The 24,066-nt window shown below is 38.6% G+C and overlaps 1 protein-coding gene across 1 annotated transcript; it reads right to left on the reverse strand.

The window, feature by feature from the left end:
- Nucleotides 1-5,765: 5,765 nt before the first annotated feature.
- On the reverse strand, nucleotides 5,766-24,066 carry rnpc3 (RNA-binding region (RNP1, RRM) containing 3). Its single transcript, XM_072450553.1, has 15 exons — nucleotides 23,692-24,066; nucleotides 23,556-23,603; nucleotides 23,361-23,473; nucleotides 22,784-22,870; nucleotides 19,725-19,836; nucleotides 18,363-18,431; nucleotides 17,467-17,591; nucleotides 16,283-16,408; nucleotides 15,421-15,560; nucleotides 12,079-12,258; nucleotides 10,804-10,898; nucleotides 10,673-10,731; nucleotides 8,685-8,817; nucleotides 6,102-6,176; nucleotides 5,766-5,977 (listed from the first exon to the last, which is right to left on the reverse strand). The coding sequence occupies exons 1-14, from the start codon at nucleotides 23,842-23,844 to the stop codon at nucleotides 6,111-6,113; spliced, it is 1,506 nt and encodes a 501-aa protein (XP_072306654.1). The 5' UTR covers nucleotides 23,845-24,066; the 3' UTR covers nucleotides 5,766-5,977; nucleotides 6,102-6,110.

Here is a 24,066-nt window from a genome sequence, read left to right on the forward strand (position 1 = left end):
ATATTTAATGATTTGGCCATAATCTGTTCATTATTTAATGTTTTGTGTGTCTGATTACATTACATTACAACATTACAAATCAGAACTCCCATTTGTTTTACGTCCAAACTGTGACATATTCACATACTGTAGTAGTGCCACTGACTACTACTTTTTACTTTTTAAATAATGTTACGCTTACTTAAATACACATGTTGGCTACTCTACCTGCCACTGGGAGATGCTATTCAGTGACATAATGCTAAAAATGAATCAAATATGGAAAAAAAATGAAATGAAATTCCTATTCACAAGCCTTAATACACAAACATGAAATTGTATGATTTTATTGAGTTATTTGAGTTGAATTAAATGTAAAGAAATATTCATGACACCTTCTCCATTGTAGCCAAATCAAATTAATTCACAAATCCTTCCACAATTCAAAGAAAAAACAAAAATACATTTAAAACTACATTTGATTTCGTTACGTTACCTTCCAATCCATAATAATCCATACAAAATAAATAACAGAAACTCATGATGAAGTAAATGTGATGACCATGGCGCTAATCAAAAACATTATCGCTAAATTATTCAACTGCATTACTTCACTTGAGTTTTAAATGCTACTCATTTGGACAACTTCATGAAACTTGCAGGGTTTTAGTGCATGAATTAAACAGCGTCAAGCCATCACTCTCTACATAATGAATAAAGGTACCTAAGAATTGACACATTTTCCGTGGTGGAAGTGGAGTGTGAGTGACAACGACGTGTGGCTCTACAGTTGACTAAGCACTCAGCCTCTTCCGGACATTTGCTCCTTCAAAGTCAGCACAAAGTAGCACTGGCCACGTCCCTCGTCTCCACTTTGGGGTCAGCGGGAGATGCAGGAGAAACGGACCAAATTTATAATCAGAAATCGGCTTTGAATAACAGGAAAATAACATATAATCTAGTTTGCTCTGAAAGGCTGAGCCAGGTTATGTTTCTTTGGGTCAGAAAAAGAACAACTCTCTAAATATTGTGCAAAATGTAGAAAAATTGTAAATATAATAGCCTGATGACACCCTTATTGTGAAATAGCAAAATACACACTTAATACGTTTATTTACCGTAGTTTGCGGACTATAAGTCGCACCTTTTTTCATAATTTTGGCCGGGGTGCAACTTATACTTATATTTATACTATATACTTATACTCCCGAGTGACTTATATGTGATATTATTTATTATTTTCACCCTTGCAACCGCATTTCATACTCATTGTTTTTTTCTTCTCTATTATGTATTTTTTGGCTGGTGCGACTTATACTCCAGTGCGACTTATAGTCCGGAAAATACGGTATGATATATTGAGGAAGAATGCATTACAGCTGACAGTCTTTGGTAATTAAACAATCTTCCAAAGTATGAAGTAAAAATACAACCTTTATGTAATAATGGGTATGAAAAACATTAAGCCTATTCAAAGATGGGTCTTAAAACCTTGAATGAAAATGTTTTATGACACCGGCCACAGTATAATACATTCAAAGTTTCATATTTACAAGTCTGCATCTGAAGCAGCCACAACAGCATCTACATTCAAGTCACCTAAAAAGAGCTCAATCAGTGAATCTAATTTTGGTCCAGTGGCAAATGGCGACGCATCACTATCATGCGGCGAATACAATTACACCTGGATGACCCGTGTGGCTCTCTGCATTATCAATCTGCAGGAAACGACTCCTTCCAGGGCCGGGATCCATCTTTTAACCATCTACATTCTCCTTACATACTGTTTATTGATGTCCGGGTGTGGTCAGAGGCTCCGCGGGGTCAGGGGGGTTTAAGTGTTTCCATAAACATGCTGTGGTGTAATAGGATTTAGTTTATTGAATCTCCAGCAACGTATGATCAAATGTTGTTCTTCTTGTTAAGCCGTTAATGTCATGTGGGCTAAAAGAGGATTAAAATATGCACAGAGGCCAGTAAATATATAGAATCCACATGTTGGTTTGTGGGAGATATTGTGAAATTGCAATTGTTCTTTAGGAAATGTGCAAAATTAGAATATCAAGTACATTGTCAATTCCTAAAACTATTGAAAATAAGCTGAGAAAGACATCTATAAAGTGATATTTTACACTGTTAAGGTTAATATTATGATCCGTTCATGTTTTGTGCAATACTTAAACTTCAAACAAGACCTTAACAGGCAGATTTTAGCACAATCCTGATGCTTTGATATAATATTGTCTGAATATTGTGATCAATGTGAACAAATATTGTTTAATTTTGTTGTTAATATTGCCCACCCCCAACTGTAAATTACATTGACTTGAGGCATTTTGCAATACAAATTTATGACAGAAAATGAATGAATAATGACATGGTTTAGTCATGTACTGTATGTTAATTTATTAAGTATTGCTATTACAATCAAATGCTCTTTATACTTTAGCATAACAGTTATTATGTTCCTTAATGGGCAACAACACTTGTATATATTTGTATATACTAAGAGTCGGCATTACATTACACTGTGATTTGTATACTTCCCAACAATAAATCCAGATGAAAACTAAAAATAAATATTGTTTGTTTTAACATGGAAGAAATACTGTAGCCGTAAGACGTAAGACTTTTGATGACTATGTACACTTACTACACGGAGAGCAGCTGGGGTCCAGAGCAGGGACCGGTTGCCGGGGAGAAGCAGATGGCAAATTGGGCAATATTGCATCCTGTATTCAGAATAAAGAAATGAAAGACACCGACCTCAGATGAATCAGAGTGCTTGAAGAGATGCAATATTTAAGGCCGTGCTGCCCCAAATTTCACTCATGTACTTTTAATTAAACAAATCCTTTTTTTTTTCCACTGCGAAATCTCTCAAAATCTGAACCACCATCTCAAATTTCTCCAAAAGGCACCAAAACACGCCTAATGTTTGCGTATTCGCCTCACTCCTAAACTTGTCACCCCCTTCCACTCTCTCTTCTCGCAAAAAAGACGTGCAGTAAACCCGACCGTCTCCCCGGTGACTGGCAAACTGCATGTGTGCGAGTGATTTAACCCGGCTTGTGGCTTGTGGTCGCATTAGGATTCAGTCTGGATCGAGCCGCAGCCTGTGTACTTTTATATCTGGCCCAACAAGGCTCCTGACAATAGCAGTCGAAAGCCCACAAGCAAAATCACACACGTCGGTGTCATCATCGGCAGGTATTTGGAGACACTTTCCAGCCCCGGGGCAAACCGCCGCCACATTCAGGTTCAAGTTTAAGACAAGAGTAAACGTTATATCCAATTTAGATGAAAACTCCAGCAATGGGAGTTTGAGGTGAATGGGAAACTGTGTGATTTGGGAGAAAAAGGGTGTGCTGGTGGTTTTAATGCGTTGTTTACGTTGACTCGACTGCATAAAGAGGATTTTAATAGTGATTGAAAGTTTCTTAAGGCTGTAGGGAAAGTAATTGGACTACTTCTCGGGTTAGAGAGCGTGTCAAAATTGGTCTTTGTTTTGTATCTCAGCAATAATATGATGATAGGCAGTTATGTGTGGAATAAAATAAGTAAAAAGAAAGCCAAATTTCAACTATATTTGAGGCTTTTTAGAGGCGTCATCAAACCAGAATCAAAATAGGATTCAGGTTTAATGAAGCCTCTAAAAACCCATTTCCGAAATCCTATTTGTTAAAGCGTTTCCCTTTTAATAATTCAGAATCATATTGGTTTCAAGTGAAAATACAAGATGTAGAAAGTAGAAAAAGTTCTACCTTCACTGAAACAATTGGATATCACTTTGCATTGATCTAAACCAAACTAATCCATTTGGAGTTGTTGTGCCTTTAAGTTTCTTTCTTTCAGCGCACCTATACAAACTGTGTGTCATTAAGCTCCTGCACACCTGGTTAAACCTTTAATAAGAAACACATTATCATCACATTACTCCTGGCTGCTGCGGTATTAAGCCGCGGCACAGCATACGCCTCTATCAGCGTCCGCTTACAAAAGGTTATCTCTCATTTGTTCAAACGTTAGCTGATAAACGTCCCGGTGACTCTCAATATTTCGGCAGCAGGGAAAACATTTGTCATGGTTGGGGCGCGGCGGAGAGCGGGGCGCAGATGGGGAGCCCGGCCTCTCTCTGGCAGTGACATACGAGGCGCTGGTCGGACCAGACGATCGTGTGTGATGGATCGTCTCCACCTCTGGGTCGGGACCAGCTCCGATCAGCTGCAACAACGGGACTTAATGAAGTGTGGGATGTTTTACACGGGCCGAAGTGAACGACCCGAGGGGGTCAAAGAGAGAGCGATGCGCTTCAGTAGACAATCACAATCTAATCTTAAATTATTGCGACAATATGTAGGTTTATAACATTCCAACATAGACTTAAAGACATGAGGTTTGGGGAAGTGATGGGCGATATCTGTTTTGATCCAATACCAAATATGTAAAACCTTTATCTGTGTGTGGGTAAACAAAACTAAAAGTTAATATTTCAAAGCAACATTAAAAATATGTTGGGTTTTTTACCATTTAATTTATTGTGTGTGTCCTTTTTGTGTCCGCTGCATGTAGGAAATTCCACAGCTAAATCTTGGCATCATGTTTATACCTTTTTGTTTAGTTACATTTTAGACTGGAAATAGAAAAGTCTAATGAAAAATGTGTAGAAGTTGCCTTAAAAAGCATCAAACTAAACTTCATGTCCACATCTATGTTAGTTGTGCGAGCCAAATAAACACCACAGAATTGTTCGAGATTCCTTTGTAACAAATAAAACCTCACTAAAGGCCACTCCAGCTAATTACCTTTGACACACGGAATTCATTTATTTTTGCAAGGTCAAAACGAAGCTCAAAATACATTGGAACACTTTGTAACGTCTGACGATCAACTGCGGTTTGTGCATTTTATCATGTGACTGACAAATACTACTACAACATCAACCCATCTAATATAGTTTCTAAATCCAAAGCCGACGTGTGAGTAGGTTTACCTGCGAGCGTCACTTCCCACACCGCACAGATGGGTCCAGCGTGGCACCGGAAAGGTAAGCTAACCCAGTGGCAGTAATTTAGCGCAGAATGCAGGCTTTGTTTGCAGTCTCATCAGAAGCATGCTTTTTCCTGTGTTGACAGCCGACCATCTGCTGCAGAGCCCATCCACATCTCATAACTTCTGTATTTACTCGCCTGTCAAGAGCTTTAAGTTTGGGACCGCACACAATCGGATGAGCTCGTCTGAGTCGAGTGTACCCTGGAATGGGACCAGACAGTACACTCCAGAAGTTTGAGGAAGGTGTGAAAAATGCTTTAATAAAAACTGAATTTGATTTTGTTTTTTCCTTCTCGAAGACAGAAAGGTCAGAATTCACAAAGGACAAGAACAATAATTTGGTGTTGGGGTCTAGACCAGTGCGAACGTGATTATTTGGACAAAACAACGGACGACAACTTTACTCGACAAGAAAATAAATCGTCTTTTGTTTGCCCGGTTTATGTGTCAAATAGGAGCATTTTCATTGTCTGTCCATGTCTAGGAAATTAATATTGCAAGATAGGGCCACTTCTCTGCTCTGATCTGTAGTTTGTGAGTATTTGTGCACACTTTAATCAGTCAAGTATTACTAAAGCTTCCCAACTGTATACTAAAAAACAAAACAAAAAAAACTAGACAAAAAATGTTTATTATAAAATATTTTATTGTCTACGAAAAGTGGAGACATCTGATGAGCATCACCTAAAAAGTACAAAAAGTGGAGAGCATTATAAAGAATGAAAATAGCCCTGGTTTACAGCCATCATCATTGTTCAAAAAAATAAAACATGCTTCAAGCTCTTTTAAATTTAGGCGACTATTGCACAATACAGTTCCAATAGCATAAACTTCCAATTGTTCTGCAAAGGGCTGCGAAGTAACTGCCCTGCTTTTTTTTTAAAAGGATATGAGAAGAATAAGGATACAAAAGCTTCTGCTGGACCACAATATCAAGCCATGGCATCTTGAATAAATAAAGTGTAAACAAAATGCAATAAGAAAACACCATTGTAATGATAAAAGAGTCGTTTTCCGGTCTTTGAGGATTATTTGGCAGAAGCTCCACAGTTTTTCATTGTCAAACTCACCGGGTTTGCTCAACGCGGCTTTGCTCCTCTCTTTGTGTCGCTGTTGTCCTTAGGTTTGGCTGACCGGGCAAACTGCTGTGGGGTTATGTTAAGGTCTACACACATAAATGAGCTTTTCAGGCATTAATATAAACAAGAAATTGAGTCAAGGCAATGGGAAAAACAATTCTGGGTGAATTCGGTGATTTCTAGACCAGCAGCAGTGAGTGTATTTTAGTGTAATTTACTTTTATTATGGTACCCAATAATGCAGCAAAGGCAATCACTTTTTGGAAGCTGTGATGGGTAACTAACTAGCCCAACACCAGATGTGATTTCTAGTTCTCCTGACGGATTGTGTGTTGCAACCCTGGATTTTCTCCATTGTGGGACAAAATAAAAGGTTCTCTCACTATGCACCTTTCCTAGTAAAGGGTCCGCTACCTCAGAGAGAGTGAACATTGGTGGAAAGAAACCCCCACACTCTAAGAATGCACGTTTTTTCAATTTAGACGGACTTGTAGTTGAATAATTGCAGCTCGATGTCATATTGTTGGAAAATCCACAAAAACAATACTGCTGCCATAAAGAAAAGCAGAAAAGTCACATAATGCACCTTTAAAATAGTCATTCTGAATGTGTAATAGTGTCGAAAAGCCAAATATCGGTTAAGAATTCATCACTTATCTTTTTTGCCTATACAGTGAAAGAGACTAGACCAAAACATCAGCCACACCCTTCAACCTTAGACGTAAGCGATGAAAGCAAAAATAAAAGCGTTCTACTATTGAAGGTAGACGCCAAAACTACTTCATATTCATCCATACAGTACTCTTCGGGTCATAACTCACAGTCTCCTTGGCTCTGGCTCAAACTCCGCTAATTCCTCTGCGGCCGCTCGCACCAAGCCCCTGTATTATTATGCTAACCCCGGCGTATATTGCAGAAAACCTGGAGCACAACCACGGGCACATTTCTCTCCTCTCCGGCGGTAGCTTCAAGCCACTGGGACCGTCTTCCCTCTGACACTCGCTGCTTCATACGAATTTAATTTGAGGAAAGGTCGCAGCTGCTCCCTCTTAAATGCCAGAAGACTAGTGGCCAAAAAAAAAATAACGGACCTCATAGACGCTTGGCTCTGTCTGAAGTTCACTCATTTTCCAGTGACAGCCGCTAGTCTAGAACCATTCGCGAAAAACATAGGAAATGATTGGCTTTGTGTAGGTTAAAGGTCACTGCGGAGCCAGATGTGGAAGGGTTGCGGCGTGGGCTAATCAAATTTAAAGTGGCCCATTTCTGTTCACTCATTTGCACAGCGGACAGAGAGGAGTGGCCCAAAACGCTGCAGTCTCACTCCGGCATTAAAATAAGCATTAAAATAATCATTAAAAAGAAACTCGTGCTGGGAGCCACTGTCCTCTGACTAGGACGACATTACCTCGATGAACTTTAGAGTCTACTTTAGTTATGGTTTTATCTATTACATTGGTTATTAAAAAAAAAAAATGTATATTACTGTTTACGTTACACATTTTTTGTTTTATTATAATTCTTATTCCTAGTTGTGTGGTACTCTGACTGTCTTTTATCATTTCATATGGTTTTTAATGTGTTTTTTTTATTTATTTTTTACATATTTTACTTGTGTTTGGTTTTGTACTGGAGATTGTTGGTAAAATGTGCTATACAAATAAAGTATTAGATTGGATTTGTAAAGTAAATAGCTTCAATATACAACTTATTCTCATCTTGATTTTTATTACATGCACACTTTGTTTTTCCTTCTGCCCTTGTGTATTAAGAGCCCTCATGAAAAGTTAAAATAGTGAATCGTTAACTCGGGCAGCTCCTTTTCTACACTAACAGCATTGACTTTTTCACATTGGCTGTATCTGACGCAACTGGGAATCGAGAGAGAAATGTCAGTTTTAGCTGGCAGAAATAACTCCATCCTTGTACATTTAAAGTTGGAGACGGGGCCAAGAGTGCATTTGTGAAGAATGGCTTGCTTGCTAAAAAATATGAATACATAATTATAACTTCATTAAACATAAATGACAGCTTTAATTATGTTTTTAGCGACTATTACTAATGACTAATCACTCTGTACTTCACATGTTTATACTATATGAAGTATGCTGTATCAATGGAATCGATTACAGCAGCAAATGTAGTTTTTTTTCCTGATATTGACAACATGTTCATCAGAATTAAAAAAGGTGCACTATGTGGTCAGGGGTCCGCCACCTGCTCGTCTCAATGGAGATGTTATGTAATGTAATGTTATGTAATGTAAGCAGGTCGCCTCAGTGGGGATAGAGATGTTTAAAGCCGTACTGTGGAACATTCTAGATAAAACAATAGCTCCTCCAACCAGTAGTAGTTTCATCCAGCATTTATAAGTATGTTTCCCCTATTGTTCATCAGTATATCCACAGTTAAAAAGTACTAAGTTATGTGTTTACATCAGTTTTACCTTCATCGTCGTCTTCTTCTACTCTGCTTTACATTACAGGAGGCTATTAAACACATTTCTTGCTTTTGCATCCCTCAAACTGAAATGCTTGTCCCCGTTTGATCTCGAGAGCGGGTATTAAAAGATACAACAACAAGAGGTTTGTCGTAGAGCACGTATCCATTGGTGTCCCGCAGGGCTCGCTGTGCACTCGTCTCACTGGGGAGCCCCACGAAGGCCTGGCCTTTCATCCGCCCCTCCTTCATTAGCACGATGTCAAACCTGGGACACGAAAACGACATCATTATCGCTGCGGGCCGGCCCGGACCACACCCCCCCCACACCCCCACCCCCCATATAACAATATATATTTAAATTAGTTTACAAGTTGGAATTAATCAAATAACTTGTTTGAGCCATAAAAGGAGTTAAATAATTAAATAAATGTATATGCACAAGAGGTACAAGTGTGGCCTGAAGTTACTGGTTATATTTAAGTTTTCTCCCTCTTCAGTGTTACTGGTCTCCAGATTTGGAAGAAGACCTCCAAAAGCCCGGACCAAACCACTTTTAAGCAGAACAATCTGTTTATTCGGCAGAGTAGCACCTCGCCGTCTGCTGCCTACACGACTGCGCTCAGACTCTGGCCCCGTCTCCTGAACATACGCCCGTTTGATGAGTCAGTGGAAGATTCATTTGAAGTGCTGCGGGTGCACAAACGCAAAACGTCCCTCGTGGTCTCCACGTCAGGTTAAATACTTATTAATATCCTAATGTGCAGTCAGCATGAATAACCAGAGAATCCCCAGAAGGCAGGGACAAATCGTCAGAGTCAGAAATAGCAGCTGAAGATATGAAGTGGAGGAATGTGTCAATAAGAGTCTGTGCCAAATGAGACAATATCAAAAATGTGACTGGGGTGGTTTGTGTCAGGCATGAATTATACTATTAGTAGTAATATTATGTATAATCAATATAGGGAAGTTACAAAATCGATCAGAATAACTTGATAAACACTATAAACTGACTTACAATATCAGGTGGAAAAACATAGGCCTACTTGTTGTTTTAATCAATGTCTGAAATTAAGTTCAACATTTAGACTTCAGTTACATTTTTATTGGTCCCATTTTATATCATTAGACCAAAAAGAAACGACTACATAAAAATGTTAAAAATAGCTTTAACAAATTAAAGGGTACTCAAGTATGTCCAATAAAAAAGTGTTTTATGCCCGTCCTCTTGATCCCAATGTTGTTGTATTATTACATCGCTTTTATCGTTTAATAGAATTGCATTTCCGTTTTATTATTGATTGTCCACCAATTTGTTTTTAATCATACTATAAAAGTACTTTGGTTCATAAATGTGCATAATAAATAAAGTTTGTTATTAATATTAAATTAAAATAGTGTTTGCTTCAAATGAAAGAACGGTATTTGTCGTCTATTAAAAGCAGACAAGTGGTAATTCAACAGATGTGCCGAGGCAAAGACACGGTTATTACAGATCATACTCGATGATCGAAACCTTCTGGAACACTGTGCATTTAGCTTCATCAAATATACTTCAGTATCCTGTACCTTTCACACCCAGTGTTGTGCTTGGGCAATATATTTGTACTTGGTCAAAATATTGTGAACTGCGGTGAGGAAGGTCACTACGAGAAAATGGCTGACTCCTGAGTCACCCGGCCACATGGAGCGGACTTTGTACAAGAACTATTCACGGGGAAAATGACCTTCACTTTTCAACTTGAAGAGAACAAATTTGGTGAAAAAGGACAAAAATGGGTTACCTACAAGAACCCTCTGGGCAGCACATAATCGACATTAATACAAGTCTATTTTTTGAAGTTTGCCGTTTTTGTTTTGTTTTTTTGGTAATGCTGTACTTGTTTTTATTTTATTTAACATTTAAAATATTTATTTTGGTTTGCTGCAAAACTGTATAATTTGCTAAAAAAATATATAAAATTGTTTGCAATCAGCATAGTTATTGCATGTTTTGAGTGAAAGTGTGTCGACACTGAAAAAATATGAACAAGAGAAATCTAGCAAAGCAGGTAATATCCAAAACTGAACCTCGATTTATAAATGTATATATATTCCCTTTATATACATTCCCTTTCACTTACATGTTCCTCTCAGCTTCAGATGAAAGATCAATATACCTCCCATAGATGTACTTCAGATCCTGCAACACAAATACATTGACTTTCTCCACATAAAAGAGGTTTTGTAGTGGCTCGAACAGGAACGTTCTTACCTTCTCGTCCACTTGTTTAGCGATATTCTTCACATACAGTCTGCAGGTCGGCTCGCCCGCCTCATACTTTTTGAACACAGACATCCTTTTAATCTCTGTTTTAAAAAGGGAGAAAAGAGGAAAATAAAGCCCTGTACAAAGGCTTCCACACCTGCTTAGACCTATAAAACAGGGATATATAAAGTTGATCCGAGAAGACGCAGGGTTAAATTGAGAAATAACTAGTCTCTCAATCAATGCACAAGAAAATGGATTAACTAGTATTTGTGTTTTCACTATTGTACGAGTTGTTCTACACGCATCCTGCTACTTTTGCTATGCGCGTGTTATCTTTTCAAACGTGTCTCACAGTGTTATCCTATTTTCAACGCTCGCATGCCCACACCAACTGCCAGTTTTTCTCCAATATGCATTTCAAAGGCTGTTGCTTGTACTTTTTTTTTTTTTCATCGTGGCAGTGCAGAAACTGATTTGTTTTGGGGACAATGTATCGCATGTGCTGAGAATGCTAATGTTTTCTTAACCTTTTTGCTACTATTTATGGCATCGCATGCTATTCTTTAATATCTTGGATTTGGAGCCTGATGGGGTTAAAGAAATGAATGTTACAATGCTGCGGGGCCATAAACTTTGATTTAAACAGCAAACTCATACATAGAAAATGTGTCACACTCCAAGAGCCAGATTTGATATCGATAACATGACATTCTCGTTATAAATATCCAGACAATAACAGATAATAAACCGGATAATTTCTATTTGTGAATTAACCCCTCACTACATTACAACAATAATCTGGATCTTAACAAGAAATATTATGCTGCCCCCCATCTTTATTTAAATGTCTCTAATCCATATTTGTCCATCTAGTACAAATATACTGCAAAATGAGGCCGCTGTGTGTTGTCTGCATGCTTCTTAGATCCATTAATATTGTCTAGTCATAATTTTAAAAACAGACCGTGATGTGGCCCAACTATGGAAAGGAAGATGCAGGAAGGAAGTTAGTGTTTGACTATTTTTATATAAAGTATAATAATAAAGATGACAGCAAAACTCTGCTCTTTGAAAATTGTGGAAAAACATGAGGAATTGGGATACAAGGAATTTCTCTGGAACGTGAGGAATAAGTTTGGATAGTGGAAAGTTTAGACTGTATAAATCAGGTATGTCGCTAGTAAATATTGGATATATTGTAATATATATCAGATCAAAAAATCCATTTGAAAAATCCTGAAGTCAGCCCATTACGTGACATTGATTTAAAAAACTTGCCACTTTTGGAGAGCCGTCCCCTGTCCAGCTCTTTCCGGGATATGACGTCTTTGGGCACATCCTCGTCTTCACTCTCTTGTTCTTGGGTTTCAGGCGGCTGTGCGCTGGGGAAGAGCTTTCCAAACCCTTCGACCACCTCTGCTGCCTCTTGAGTGCTCGGGGGGTCTTCTACCTCCTCTTCTACGGCGCACACACATGGAACAAGTAAATGGATTCAAATCAATGGGCAAAGCGTGACGATCGACACATATAATCTATGTACTTATGGAACACTGCAGTACAATATATTGCATTTCGTGATAAGAATACTAAATAATACTAATAATAATACTAACTAAAATAGGCAATACAACAAATATGTAAATACAATAAGGCTGCAAAAATATCATACTTGTAAAAGGTGTTTTTAAAGAAAATCTACATTTGGAACCCACACAGATAAAGATCCACTAAATTAAGGATGGCTTGAATCTCACATTGGCAAAAGAGCTAAAACTATAGTATCCAGACCATATGTCAAAACGACAAAAAGCCCCAAAAACACATGAATATATCAGACTTTTCATATGCAGCCTTGTTAAATATAGCATGTTGCTCTGTGCTTTTTGACTAGGAAAGCGTATTTACTAGTGTGCATCGAAACAGGTGGAATTATTAAACATCTCACAGCAGATGGCCGAATAATCACTTGCACATTGTTTATCCTCTTCAGTAAACCACAGCAGCTCAGGGAGGGAAGAACCAAAGTGGAGGCAAATCCTCTGTCATATCCAGTTTAGTTTGAGATACTGATGCTTGTGGCGCTATAGAACCCTATATGGACCAAAATGTGTGAAGAATTAAGAGTTCATAAATAATGCAGAAATTAAATGCATTGCATATTGTTTTCCTTGTGACTATACCCAAATTATGATTGTATTTCATAAAAAATAAGTTAAAAAGACTGTTCTAGTATATTAGATTGATATGCAATATATGCATCTTAGTACTACAGAAAACAATTATTAAATTACTCTACATTGCCCTGGGACTGACCCATGGAAACATGAGAAAATGAATATAGAAAATAATTGATCAACTGAATAATGTTTTAAAGACGTGCTAAATTTAAAAAAAAAAAACTTTATAACAACTACACTTCAGACCACTTAACTATTACTATAACAACTAATTCCTAACCTTAACGCTAACACCTAAGCTTAGTTAATGGTTACTAAAACTAAATCATTCTTAATAAACTATATTTTCATTACCGGTATGTCTTTGTTCATGCTTTGTTAAGGCAAATTTAGGTGTAGTTATTATAAAGTGGTAACAAAATTCTAATACTTCTTTTGTAAACTTCCAAACAAAAGGAATCAAAGTGGTATAGTGTGGAGTTTGACAGTCTTTTCACATTTGTCTAAAACTTAAACCTCAGCTAATTTGTACATAACATGGTCAAAAAAGTCTCAGAGGATCTTTGCAACCTTTTCTACCATGGAACAAGATTACATCAACTTTAAAAAGATACGCTTTTAGCACCTTTCTGTCGAACTACTAAAACATCTTCTGACTACTTCTTATTGGAGGTGTTAATTTAATTCCAATATTGCGCACCCTTACTTTCCAGTGCGAGTGAGTGACTGCATAGACTCGGGTATGGCCACGTCCATGCTTTTGCACACATTGTCAGAGGAATTACCAGGAGCAGTGAGCCTGTTCAAATCCACGAAACAGGGCGAGAAGAAAAGACTTGTCATCCCTCTAAGGTGTGTGCATGTGTGTGCGTGTGTGTGCGTGTGTGTCTATGCGCTGGAGTAAAAAGCTTTCCTGATACGCGCTCGCCACAGAACTAGATCACTGCTTTCAGAAATTATCCCACTCCTTATCGCTGGCCCTGCTCCCCTTTTCATTTAAATGGCGTGTTTATCGGATCTCCCTCCAGCGCCACTTCCCCCGAAACAAGACTAATCCAAAAAAGCCACCTGTCGAAGTTTATCACCGCCACGCCTTCACGAAAGCTTTTGTGTGCGACTTTTGAGATCTATTTTACTACTCGGGGGTTTGCGTCCGAGTGAAGTTGGAGGAAGGCAGGGAGAAGGGAGATAAGGCAAATGGGGGAGTGCAGAGCTGGAAAAACAGCCTCTGCTCCTCCAGTGACATCCCCTCAAACAGATCATGGAGAAGGCTTTGTGTGGCCAGTAGTACTTTTATTTACTGACCAATTGAACTGTTGACACTAGTGTTGTCACCATGCACAAATGTCAAACTATAATACAGAGTTCAATATCACAATGACAATACAAAGGACTTTTACTTATACAATGGATAGGACAAGAATATTAGTAGTTTTGATGTTTTGTATTAGTTCTGTTAGAGATTAAGGCAGATCTAGATTTGGCGGGAAAGGTTGAATATTGTCCTCTTTTAAAAATATTTTTTCACTATGGATACTAGCATAACTTCACTTTGCATCGACTTATCCATTGGTTTTAAGTTACAGGCAGTACAACAGGTGAAGTGTGAGGGGTCTAAGGATCCTGAAAAGGGCAAGTAAATCAATCCATCCACAGTATCGATCAATCTATAAATGTTACCTTGCAATTAGAGTATTAAAAGGACAATAAGTATCCAGTATTTGTAATTGTATTGCTCTTTCCCTTGACTTTAGAATTTCATGATTTAGATCAAAACATTTTTTTATTTTTTTTACAAAAAACAAGATCGCCGTGGCTTTTCCCCATGCCATGATTTGCCTGTGGGCTCCATCTACTGGCTGCAGAGGAAATTACATGCATTTCCTCTGCCATGCTGCTGATGCAAACATGCAGTTGTTCCCCTAACCCAGTAATGATTGTGATTTGACATGAGATGCTCGGACTGACTCAGGCGATGATTTATGGACTCAATAGTGCAGAAGATCTCGGAGCTCTACTTATGACATCATAATTTGTGTGTTTGACGCTCAGAGGGGAGATGGCTGCATTCCATCTTTCATTTTGGTGTTGAACATTATTGACAGAGAGGTAGATTATACTGCTCTTTGTTTGAAAAGTTGTCTTCAAACTGAACTTTTTAAATATTTCATAAGGTGGTAAAGTGTGCATCAAAGTGAGACTTGCTATAGGCAATCTTTAACTGAAAATATAATTCTATACCAGAAACAAAACAAACAGCAACAAAAGTTTAAAAAGACAGAAAATATGGGGATTGTGTGTGCTATAACTGTAATGTTTTAGTGCCCATTTATTTATTTTAGTCCAAGGACATGTTATTGCTGGGGATTGTACGTGTACAAACATCTATTATATTTCTGTTTACATTCAATAACGCGCAGTACGAATGCAGTGATATTATTACCTCTTTGCTCGCGCTGAGGCTCCACACCTGGTCCAGCTGCCTCTACTTTTGTCTCCGAAACTGAAATGTGGAACTCGATTTTCTTGTGCCCGGTCGGGTTTGGCTGCTCAAACACGTCTGACGGCTGCAGCACTGAGGCACTTTGGGCACAAGAAGACGGAAATCAACCTTTTCCTTCCCACAATATTTCACATTGGTTCTGTTGGTTTAGATTTGCAACGATATTTAATTTTCAAACTCAAGGCTCATTACTCAATACCACAAGGGCGATTTGACAGAAAAATGAAGATCAAACTATTTTCTCATTTGGATCGGTCACAATTTTAACAATAACAGTGTATTTCAATATTAATTTCATGAACATTAACAGATTAGACTTTTGGCCTTTTACCTCATGAAAAAAAGGCTAATTAAAAATACACAATTAAAAATGACAGACTTACGATTCAGATGATTAATTTCACAGCCCCATCACAATAATAATGAAACATCTTTTTATGTAACACAATGACATTTGCTCTATTCTAATTCTTAATACTTGCTCAAATGAATATCTACTTTCAATATTAGTTTTAGAGTCAATTATCTGTCTATACATTTTCATATACATTGACAACTTTATTCCAGGCAACCGAAGACGACCCAGTGAATCAATGCACAAGTCAGCGGAGACCACTACCGTATGTATACTTAGCCTGGAAGTTTTGTGGTCTGTCGTTAAGGTGTGACAAACAGTCCCGCGGCCTCAAAAGAATGTCTTAAAGGAGAGCGTTTATTGCCTGGAGATGGGCGTTCTCCTTTTAGATGCCTGGATGCTGTCTGGAGATGAGCGCGGTGACGTGCCTGAGTGCCTTTGCTGTACCTCTGGGAGTCTGCTTTCGGAGCGAAGAGGAGATCCTTGATCCGGGGCTTCTTCCGTTTGGAGGACGTCTTTTGTCTCAGCGGTCTCTTGCACGCTTGGTTGACCAGGCCCATCACTCGGGCAATCCTGAAATAGCACAGAGAAATCACATCAGGAGGAAATGATTAGCCGGGATTAGAGTCATTTATTACACTTGAACCCCAAATCGACAGGCATCATACAGTTTTAGAACACGCTTCTCGTTTTAAGCTGCCCTGGGGCGGACTGACTGACAGATGTGGCTGCCAATCACACGCACTCACACATTTTATACTTCAGCACAAGGCAAATGCGAAGTCTCAAACGAATGTCTATTTTTATAGAGCAGAACTTGCTTTAAAGTCTCACTGCGTCACTTTCCTGATGGAGTAGTCGTTGCTGTGGTTGGACTCTCTTATCCACAGATCTGACCTGTAACCTGGCCTGCCTCCAAAGAGATAAGCTGTATATTGTGGCAGGTTCAAGGCAAAGCAATAACATTTCTATGGAGACATGCAGTTGGTGGTGTCCTACCCAAGATAAAGAGCTAAACAAATATAGAAATGTATTACGTAATATTATCATGTATTGGGCCAAAATGTAATAATATTGACAATTATTACCAATAGGGCTGTAGACCTTTAGTCGTTAAAGTCGCTTAATCAGTTGATGGCGTCTTGGTCAACCAAAACATTGATGAATTGACTAATTATTTTGAGAGTGGATTTTTAAAGGATTTATATTCAGGTTTCATCTTTAGGTTTGGCCGTGAATTGCCTTTTTACAGATAAATACACAGTTAACTAGCTTTCTATATTTGTAATTGCATGATCTGTAATGTTTTGGCCTCGTCACTGCACATATAAATGGTCAAATCTTAGAGACACTACATCCTCAATGCGAGAGCTTTTTCCATGCCCGTTTTAGTCGATCCATTGACGCACAGTACATGTTTTTCTCAGTATTTCTTTAGTTTACTACAGATGTAAATATCAATAATGCAATAAATTGTTGATCAATCACATAACTTCAAACGTCAAATAATATGCCATTAGTTGGTGACGACACTATGTTCTGTACCTGGCCATGAAGCAGTCTTGGTATTTCTTGTTAATTTGTAAAGATTGATTAGATGGGATCGTTGTGCACGTTGTGACTCAGCTCACCTCTCCTTCACTTCATCGTCTTCGCTCTCGTACTCTGACTCACTGGACCCCTCGTGCCTGGGCAGAGGGGGGTTTTCAGCGGGCATCGGAGGAAACATAGGAGGAGCTGGGGCAAAAACCTCGTACTGAAGACAAGAAGGTTCAATTTACATTCTTCTACACATAATACCAAACTTATTGACAATTTCTGTCTGTATTGTAAACTTCCGGTGCATAAAATGTTCTCTTGAGATAACTTTTTTTTTTAAATTAGGCTTAATATTTGTTTATTGATTCAAACTGAAGCAAGGCAAGTTGTTAACTGATCACCAACATCGATCATAATAAAAATACATGGCTGATGAGTTAGGATGTGATCACACTACATCTCTTACGTCTCGTTCTATTTTAATTTAATTTACGCTGCGTTTGATCCCACTATTGAAGAAGTGTGCAAACTTGACTTAAAAAACAAACAAAAACATTTGAATGTACTGCAATAAGTTCTGTCAATATCTCCACAAACATAGTAATAAGATAATTATATATATGGAACAATGAAAATCAGAGCTTAACAGAACATATTAACAAAAAGGAAAAACAAATTAAAGTGCGTAAATTCACTTTGTGACTTTGTTTTACTCACAAACATAATATTTCGTAGTGTATTGCAAACTCAAAACAATCAATACTAATCTAAACTATATACTAGTTTGAATCAATACTGAAAAATAAATATCACATAAATAGTGAGAAGTTTTAAAATTCTCTTCATCTATATCAGAACAAGAATTTATTTTGTCACTGCGGGAACAAAAGCCTTTCCCGCAGTGTTATAACAGTTCTTTGTCGCTTCTTTGTATCGTGACAATACTAAGATACAGATTTAGTTTCCACCAAGGACATGCTTTTCTTACCAAAGGCGGTCGTGCCGTGACTGGGCCAAAGGGACACGGTAAATTCATTTTATTCATCAGATGGAGAACCTGTGCGGTGGAAAAATAATGACAATAGAATCTGAAAATCCGAACTCAAACATCCTGCTTGAACTTGTCGACCGTATGTGAAACAGATTGCCATCCGCACGCATTTGGATTTACAACAAGAGCTTCAAGGCGAGATTGAGAAAGGCAAAATACTGGTAAAACTACAGCACACTCTGTACAGCTCGATAGCACCACCAAGAGGACAGAATGAGTAAGAAACGTTTGAGAAAATCCAGGCGTCACTGCTCTCAGGGAAATGTTAAGCCCATAACTCATGCCTCCCACTAGTGGTTTATTATTAATACTTGCTTAACGCCCCAAATTGAAATTTAAAAAGGCAAATGTTTACCGTTTGATCCCGCTAAGGTTGGATGCAGTTCAAACTCCCCCTGGGACATTTACTACGGTGTCGGTTTTTTCTCCCAGTTTCAATATAAAAGCGAGGGTTTGAAAGGCTTGAGCAATTTTGAACGCGTACAACAAATTCAGCTTTTACACTGATAATTCAAATAAGAAAGTAGGAATATGGACGGTTCCAATCGACGCAAAGCATTAGTAAAGTGTATGTTGTATTGTATGTGGAACCAGATTCATTTAAGAGATAGTTATTTAAAAAAATATTGGATTTCTGTGCACGCCTCTCTGTTTCTAAAGATGCTTTTTATGTCCTTTTAATATTAAAGCAAAGTAATAATGTCATTAATCTCCTTTAAACATGCTTTTATGTACCTCTGCAGTGGCATCTCATGTTTTAGAACTTATAATAATGTATCTTCAAACCACACAAGACATTCAGAGTCTGGCGTTTCCCCACACCAGGAATTGTTTTAGCGCTCCATCTAGTGGCAGCAGAGGGACTTACAAAGGCTAGCCCCAGACATACTAACCAAGGGACGCAGTTGTAAAGAGCAAAATTGGACAGCGGAAATGCCATCAACGGGTCTGGTGATGATTTACAGACTAAAATAACAGCACGGTATAGCCAACTGTGACGCCAATAAACTGGGTGAGTGAGAAGAAAGGATTTTGATTCCTAAAAAAAAGCACAACTTAAGCTAAATACAACTACAGCATGTGGAACGATGTTATAATAGGTTAAAAAGAGTAAACCGTGTCCTTCCAGTATGTTTTTGGTCTACAGCTTTTATCAGGCTGGACTGTAAGCACGGTGAAATAGTTTGAAGAGTGGGGAGACATATTCAGCAAACTCTCGTAGCAAGGAATCCATCTCAGGGCATGGAACACAAAACTAGTTCAACACTGGCATGCAAATTGGGCATTGTGGGCACTTACCTGAACATAAAACTTGGGCACACAGATGAGAGCGTGTGTGATATTTACGAGGAAGGCAGTTGAAGGTGGGGGGTATAAATATTTTAAGGTGGGATTTGCCTGAAATTTCAACCTGGGAAATGAGAGAGAAAGAAAAGTCAGTCAGAATCATTTTCCAAACTGTTTTTAAAACACTTTCCTCCCTCCTTCAACAACACCATGCCACGGTAATGAATAGGTGCTACAGGAAGTAAGTGTTAGCAAGACAGCTTATTCCTAACATGACAAGTGCTCCAGCCAACACAGTGTATAAAAATCCAGCTATTAAGGGGCACTGGGACCGGTCTGCCACGTCAGCAGTGCCAGCTTGTCTTCACATAATAACTTTCATAAGGCTGAGTACGACACAGGAGAACAAATCTAAATGTGCTCGGGTCTAATAAGGTGTGGGCCGAGCGGAACGTGAAATTTAACCTGCCACGAGGCTCCGCGCTGGCGCCGCCGAAGAACAGAGCCAAAACTATTACTGTAACTCACTGTGAAATCATTGAATTGTTGCGCTTAGAGTAGGGCGGCAACTTACGGTTATGTTGGTAGAAGACTAGTCGGCATAGATTTCTAAATTCATTTTCAACAAGACAAAAGATTAATTTATACACCGTCTCAAGGCATTTACATAGAATACTCCAACTCAATGTGATTTTTCTTTTTTGCCAGGTTCTCGTGAGTAAATCTGATTAAGTAACGAGGCAATTCCACATTAGACACTTCTATTGACACAAAAAAAAAAAGCATACACACTTTTTGACATCAAAATATTTCGTACACATTACTCAAATTGTAAAATTACTATAGCATGTTGTTAAAAAAAAATGTGGGGGTTAAAACCATCTTGATTAAAAGGAGCAATGGACGATTTTTCGGCGATTTGAGAACGCAGGCGGAAGTGCGCGGACTGATACAACACACACGTGCGTTTGTTTATTAGCGCGACGGTTCACATCGCATCTCTCGTCCCCCGTAGAGTTCCGTCTCTTATGAGACAGCTCGAACAGTCCATCTCCATCCTAATTTTGTCCCGTACACTGAGGGAACTATATTATGATAGATCAATGCGCTTAGACACGCGGAACCGTGCTACTCTCGGGGGACGAGTCTGACGCGGCTGCAGGTGAGCGGTAGGTGCATTTTATGATTGATACGTGGCAGGACTAATTGGCAGTCCACGCCACGAGGAAATAAGACTCAGATTTGGGCCAAAAAAATCGTCCATTCAACCTTTAAATAGAATAGATTTTCCACTGCATCTTTTATAAAGCCAAACACTATAAATCCGCAAATTCCTTTTTTAGCATGAAAACTGCAGAAGGGCTATAGTCGACCATTGACATTGTTAGGGAAACACAAGTGTTGTCTTTCAAACGAGTCCTAGATGAGAGCCAGGAGAATCTGGATGTCTGAGGCAATAGAAGTTTATTTACCATCAGTCCAGAACACCACGTCTTGAATACTCAAAACATTGCGCTAGTATTGGCTACTCAAGCCTGACACTGCTTCCACACAGAGGTTTAAATAGTCGCTCAGAAGGCCAGCTTTTCTCATGTTAGAGAAAGACACGTTCTGTAACAGTTGGATGATGCCCGTCATAGATGGAGCCAACCACAAAGAAGCAGCAATGGTGGAAATGGAGGTGTCCTTGTTAAGACTGTGCACAAGAAATTCTACAACAGACATTTTCTGTGCATCAATTAGTCAACTTAAGTGGACTAAAGGTAATTTACTCCCAAAGGTCATTTACTCCCAAATGTCCAGATAACTCACTCCATCCCTCCTCCTTTCTGCAGTGGTCCATAGAATTCCTTGATAAGAATGTTGGTCGATTAAAAGCCTTCAGCGTTACATTGCAAATAAAACGTTTCAACATGAATATTTATTTTATTGTTTAAGCTTATATGCAATAATTGAAAAGAACTGAAAAAGTCAACAAATGGTTCACTTTGCCTTATTTGTAGACGAATGTACAATAGATAAGACCAGCTTAAGTTTCATATGAACCAAGGTTGTGAACCAGAACGATGAAAACAGCCAGTTTAAACCAATCACGATCTTACTTCCAGACGTCACTGCACCATCTCAGTGTAACCATCATATCTGTGCTCTGTTGAACAAAGTGGACTGTCTCACCTGGACCACTGGCTGGCTTCTTACCATTTATCTTACCAAATGTTGAGTAAAACTGCCAAGACTAAAAATGACCTCACGCAGCGCAAAATGACACTCACAATCGCAGCAAAGACTTCTTCAAGTACAGCCATGATTACATTTATTTATAACTGAGAGCAAGGGTGAAGTTTTGCGGCTAAAATATCTTAAAGTGGATTGATTTATGTAAAATGTTCGTGTGACCAACATGTCAACAATGCACCAATTCCCTGAAAACAATCTCTCGAGGTTGGCAACCCTATGTTACAAGCGGAAGAAAGATTGCGACGCCCAGACGGACTTCCTGAATAAAGGTAACTAGGTTTTAGAAAGGAAAATTAATACCAAAAAAGTCAAACTAGTGTTAAAATGTTAGTTATTTTAATATTCATTGTACTTTGTCTTCTAAATACAACTGTTACAGTTAATGTTAATCAATGTATTAAATGTGTCACGTGCGTTTTTATGATCAAAAATCAGATCACATTACTGGGTTTTCGGATTTCCCTGCCCATTTAACTGTACCAAGTGTCTTTAGTTCAAAACAATTGCTCTTAGGAAAAGGGTAAGTGCCAAGTATAAACTGTAAAAGCGAGCTGCAACAGCCTGAGATGCTGTCAGCTTCAGAATGAGACGTTACAGCCCCGGCTCTTCTCTCCAGCCCTGTCAGGAGCTCCCCAGAACCCGCATGTCTAATTGGACACAGGCCTGCTGACATCTCCTGACCAGCGACTCACACTGCACCAGGTTAGGTCTGCCTGTTAGCCCCAAGGCAGAGCAAAGCGAGCACGGGATTGTCCAGTGGAGGCTTTCTATGAGCAATAACGATGCATCCAGGCCAGCTCATTAACACCGGTGAAAAACGGAGCAGCACTTACCCAAGGCTTGGAGCAATATTCTCTTCTAATAAAGGAACATCTTGCTGTTTGGGCTCTGGCCTCTTCAGTTCTGTGGTAGTTTTGTCACTGTGAAATGAAAGTATAAAGCAGAATAATTGAATAAAGTCTTGGAGATGAAGATGTTACTGATTTAAAGTTCTGATTTTGATAAACACAACAAAAAAACATCACATTTAATGCTAAGGAGGATCTTTTATTTCTACTTTCTTTTTCTTTCATTTGACATGATAACAATTCATAGTCATACAGTTACAAGCTTTGTTGTTTAGTTTAATCTAATTCCAATGTTGCATCAGTTTCCACGTTAAATTTGACAAGAGTTATTAAAAGAAAACTGCTGGTGAAAGTGTGCCGTCCACGAAACCACTGTATGACGTTGTTTCTTTTACATGGACACTTTTGGTCAGAATTCCATAGTTTTATAAATGAGACCAGCTAATGAAATGGTTTATTTTGTGGATCTGTAACGGTAAATATGTAATCTAAAATGTGCTGTGCCGCACTTTGGTATATATCAGTAAGGTTCATTCATTGATATTTTAAAGTAGTTTGTTACCTTATTTTTGTCACTGGTGGATCTTTTAACTCTATGGCAGAATCTTGACCTTTTGCAAACTCTACCACAAGCGTATGACCCAGAACCTGCAACTGATGCAACCTCACAAGTGCCTGAAAAGGAAGAATCAGGGAAAAATATGATTAAACACGGTCGATTCAATTAAGTAATTAGCTACTGATAAGATGAACTCACCTTTGCAGCAATATTTTCCGTTCTAAAAGTTGCAAACGCTACATTTTTCTGTGTAAGATAATTTATTTAAACGTGCATGAAGATCCCACACGCTTGTAATATAATAATAACGTTTTTTTCCTAATAATAATCTTACCAAACGACCCCTGCACGGTAATACCCGGACAGACTGGGCTCCAAAGTACTTGAGCATGTCCTCCTTCTCGTCTTTGCTCATCTCGGCGGGAAGGTGGCGGATGAGCAGCGTTTTACTGACATTTGGCTTCGTCGTGTCTTCACTCGTTTCCATTTTAGTGAAGTAACAAGTTAATTAACAGAAAGAGAAGAGGCTAACGAGTGACTGCACCATCGAGGCAAGAGAAAACAAACACAGGTATCGGCCACTACACGCGCACAACAAAGGCAGGGAATATAGATCGACTAACTGCATTTACCTTTTTGTGTATTGTTCATTATTCTAAATCATGTGTAGCATTAAAGGTAGCTTCAAATAACGTGTGAATTTAATGTG

The sequence above is a fragment of the Eucyclogobius newberryi genome, unplaced genomic scaffold, assembly GCF_026437365.1.
Source record: "Eucyclogobius newberryi isolate DKJ021-1_F unplaced genomic scaffold, fEucNew1.0.hap1 SCAF_18, whole genome shotgun sequence".
NCBI classification, from domain to species: domain Eukaryota; kingdom Metazoa; phylum Chordata; class Actinopteri; order Gobiiformes; family Gobiidae; genus Eucyclogobius; species Eucyclogobius newberryi.

Excerpts from the sequence above, each read along its gene's own strand:
- rnpc3 (XM_072450553.1), bottom strand. The coding sequence starts at position 23,844 with ATGGAAACGAGTGAAGACACGACGAAGCCAAATGTCAGTAAAACGCTG. Across the intron at positions 19,837-22,783 it reads AATATTGCTCCAAGCCTTGG|GTTGAAATTTCAGGCAAATC; the intron begins GTAAGTGCTGCT and ends CTCATTTCCCAG. Across the intron at positions 12,259-15,420 it reads GCCTCAGCGCGAGCAAAGAG|AAGAGGAGGTAGAAGACCCC; the intron begins GTAATAATATCA and ends TGTGCGCCGTAG.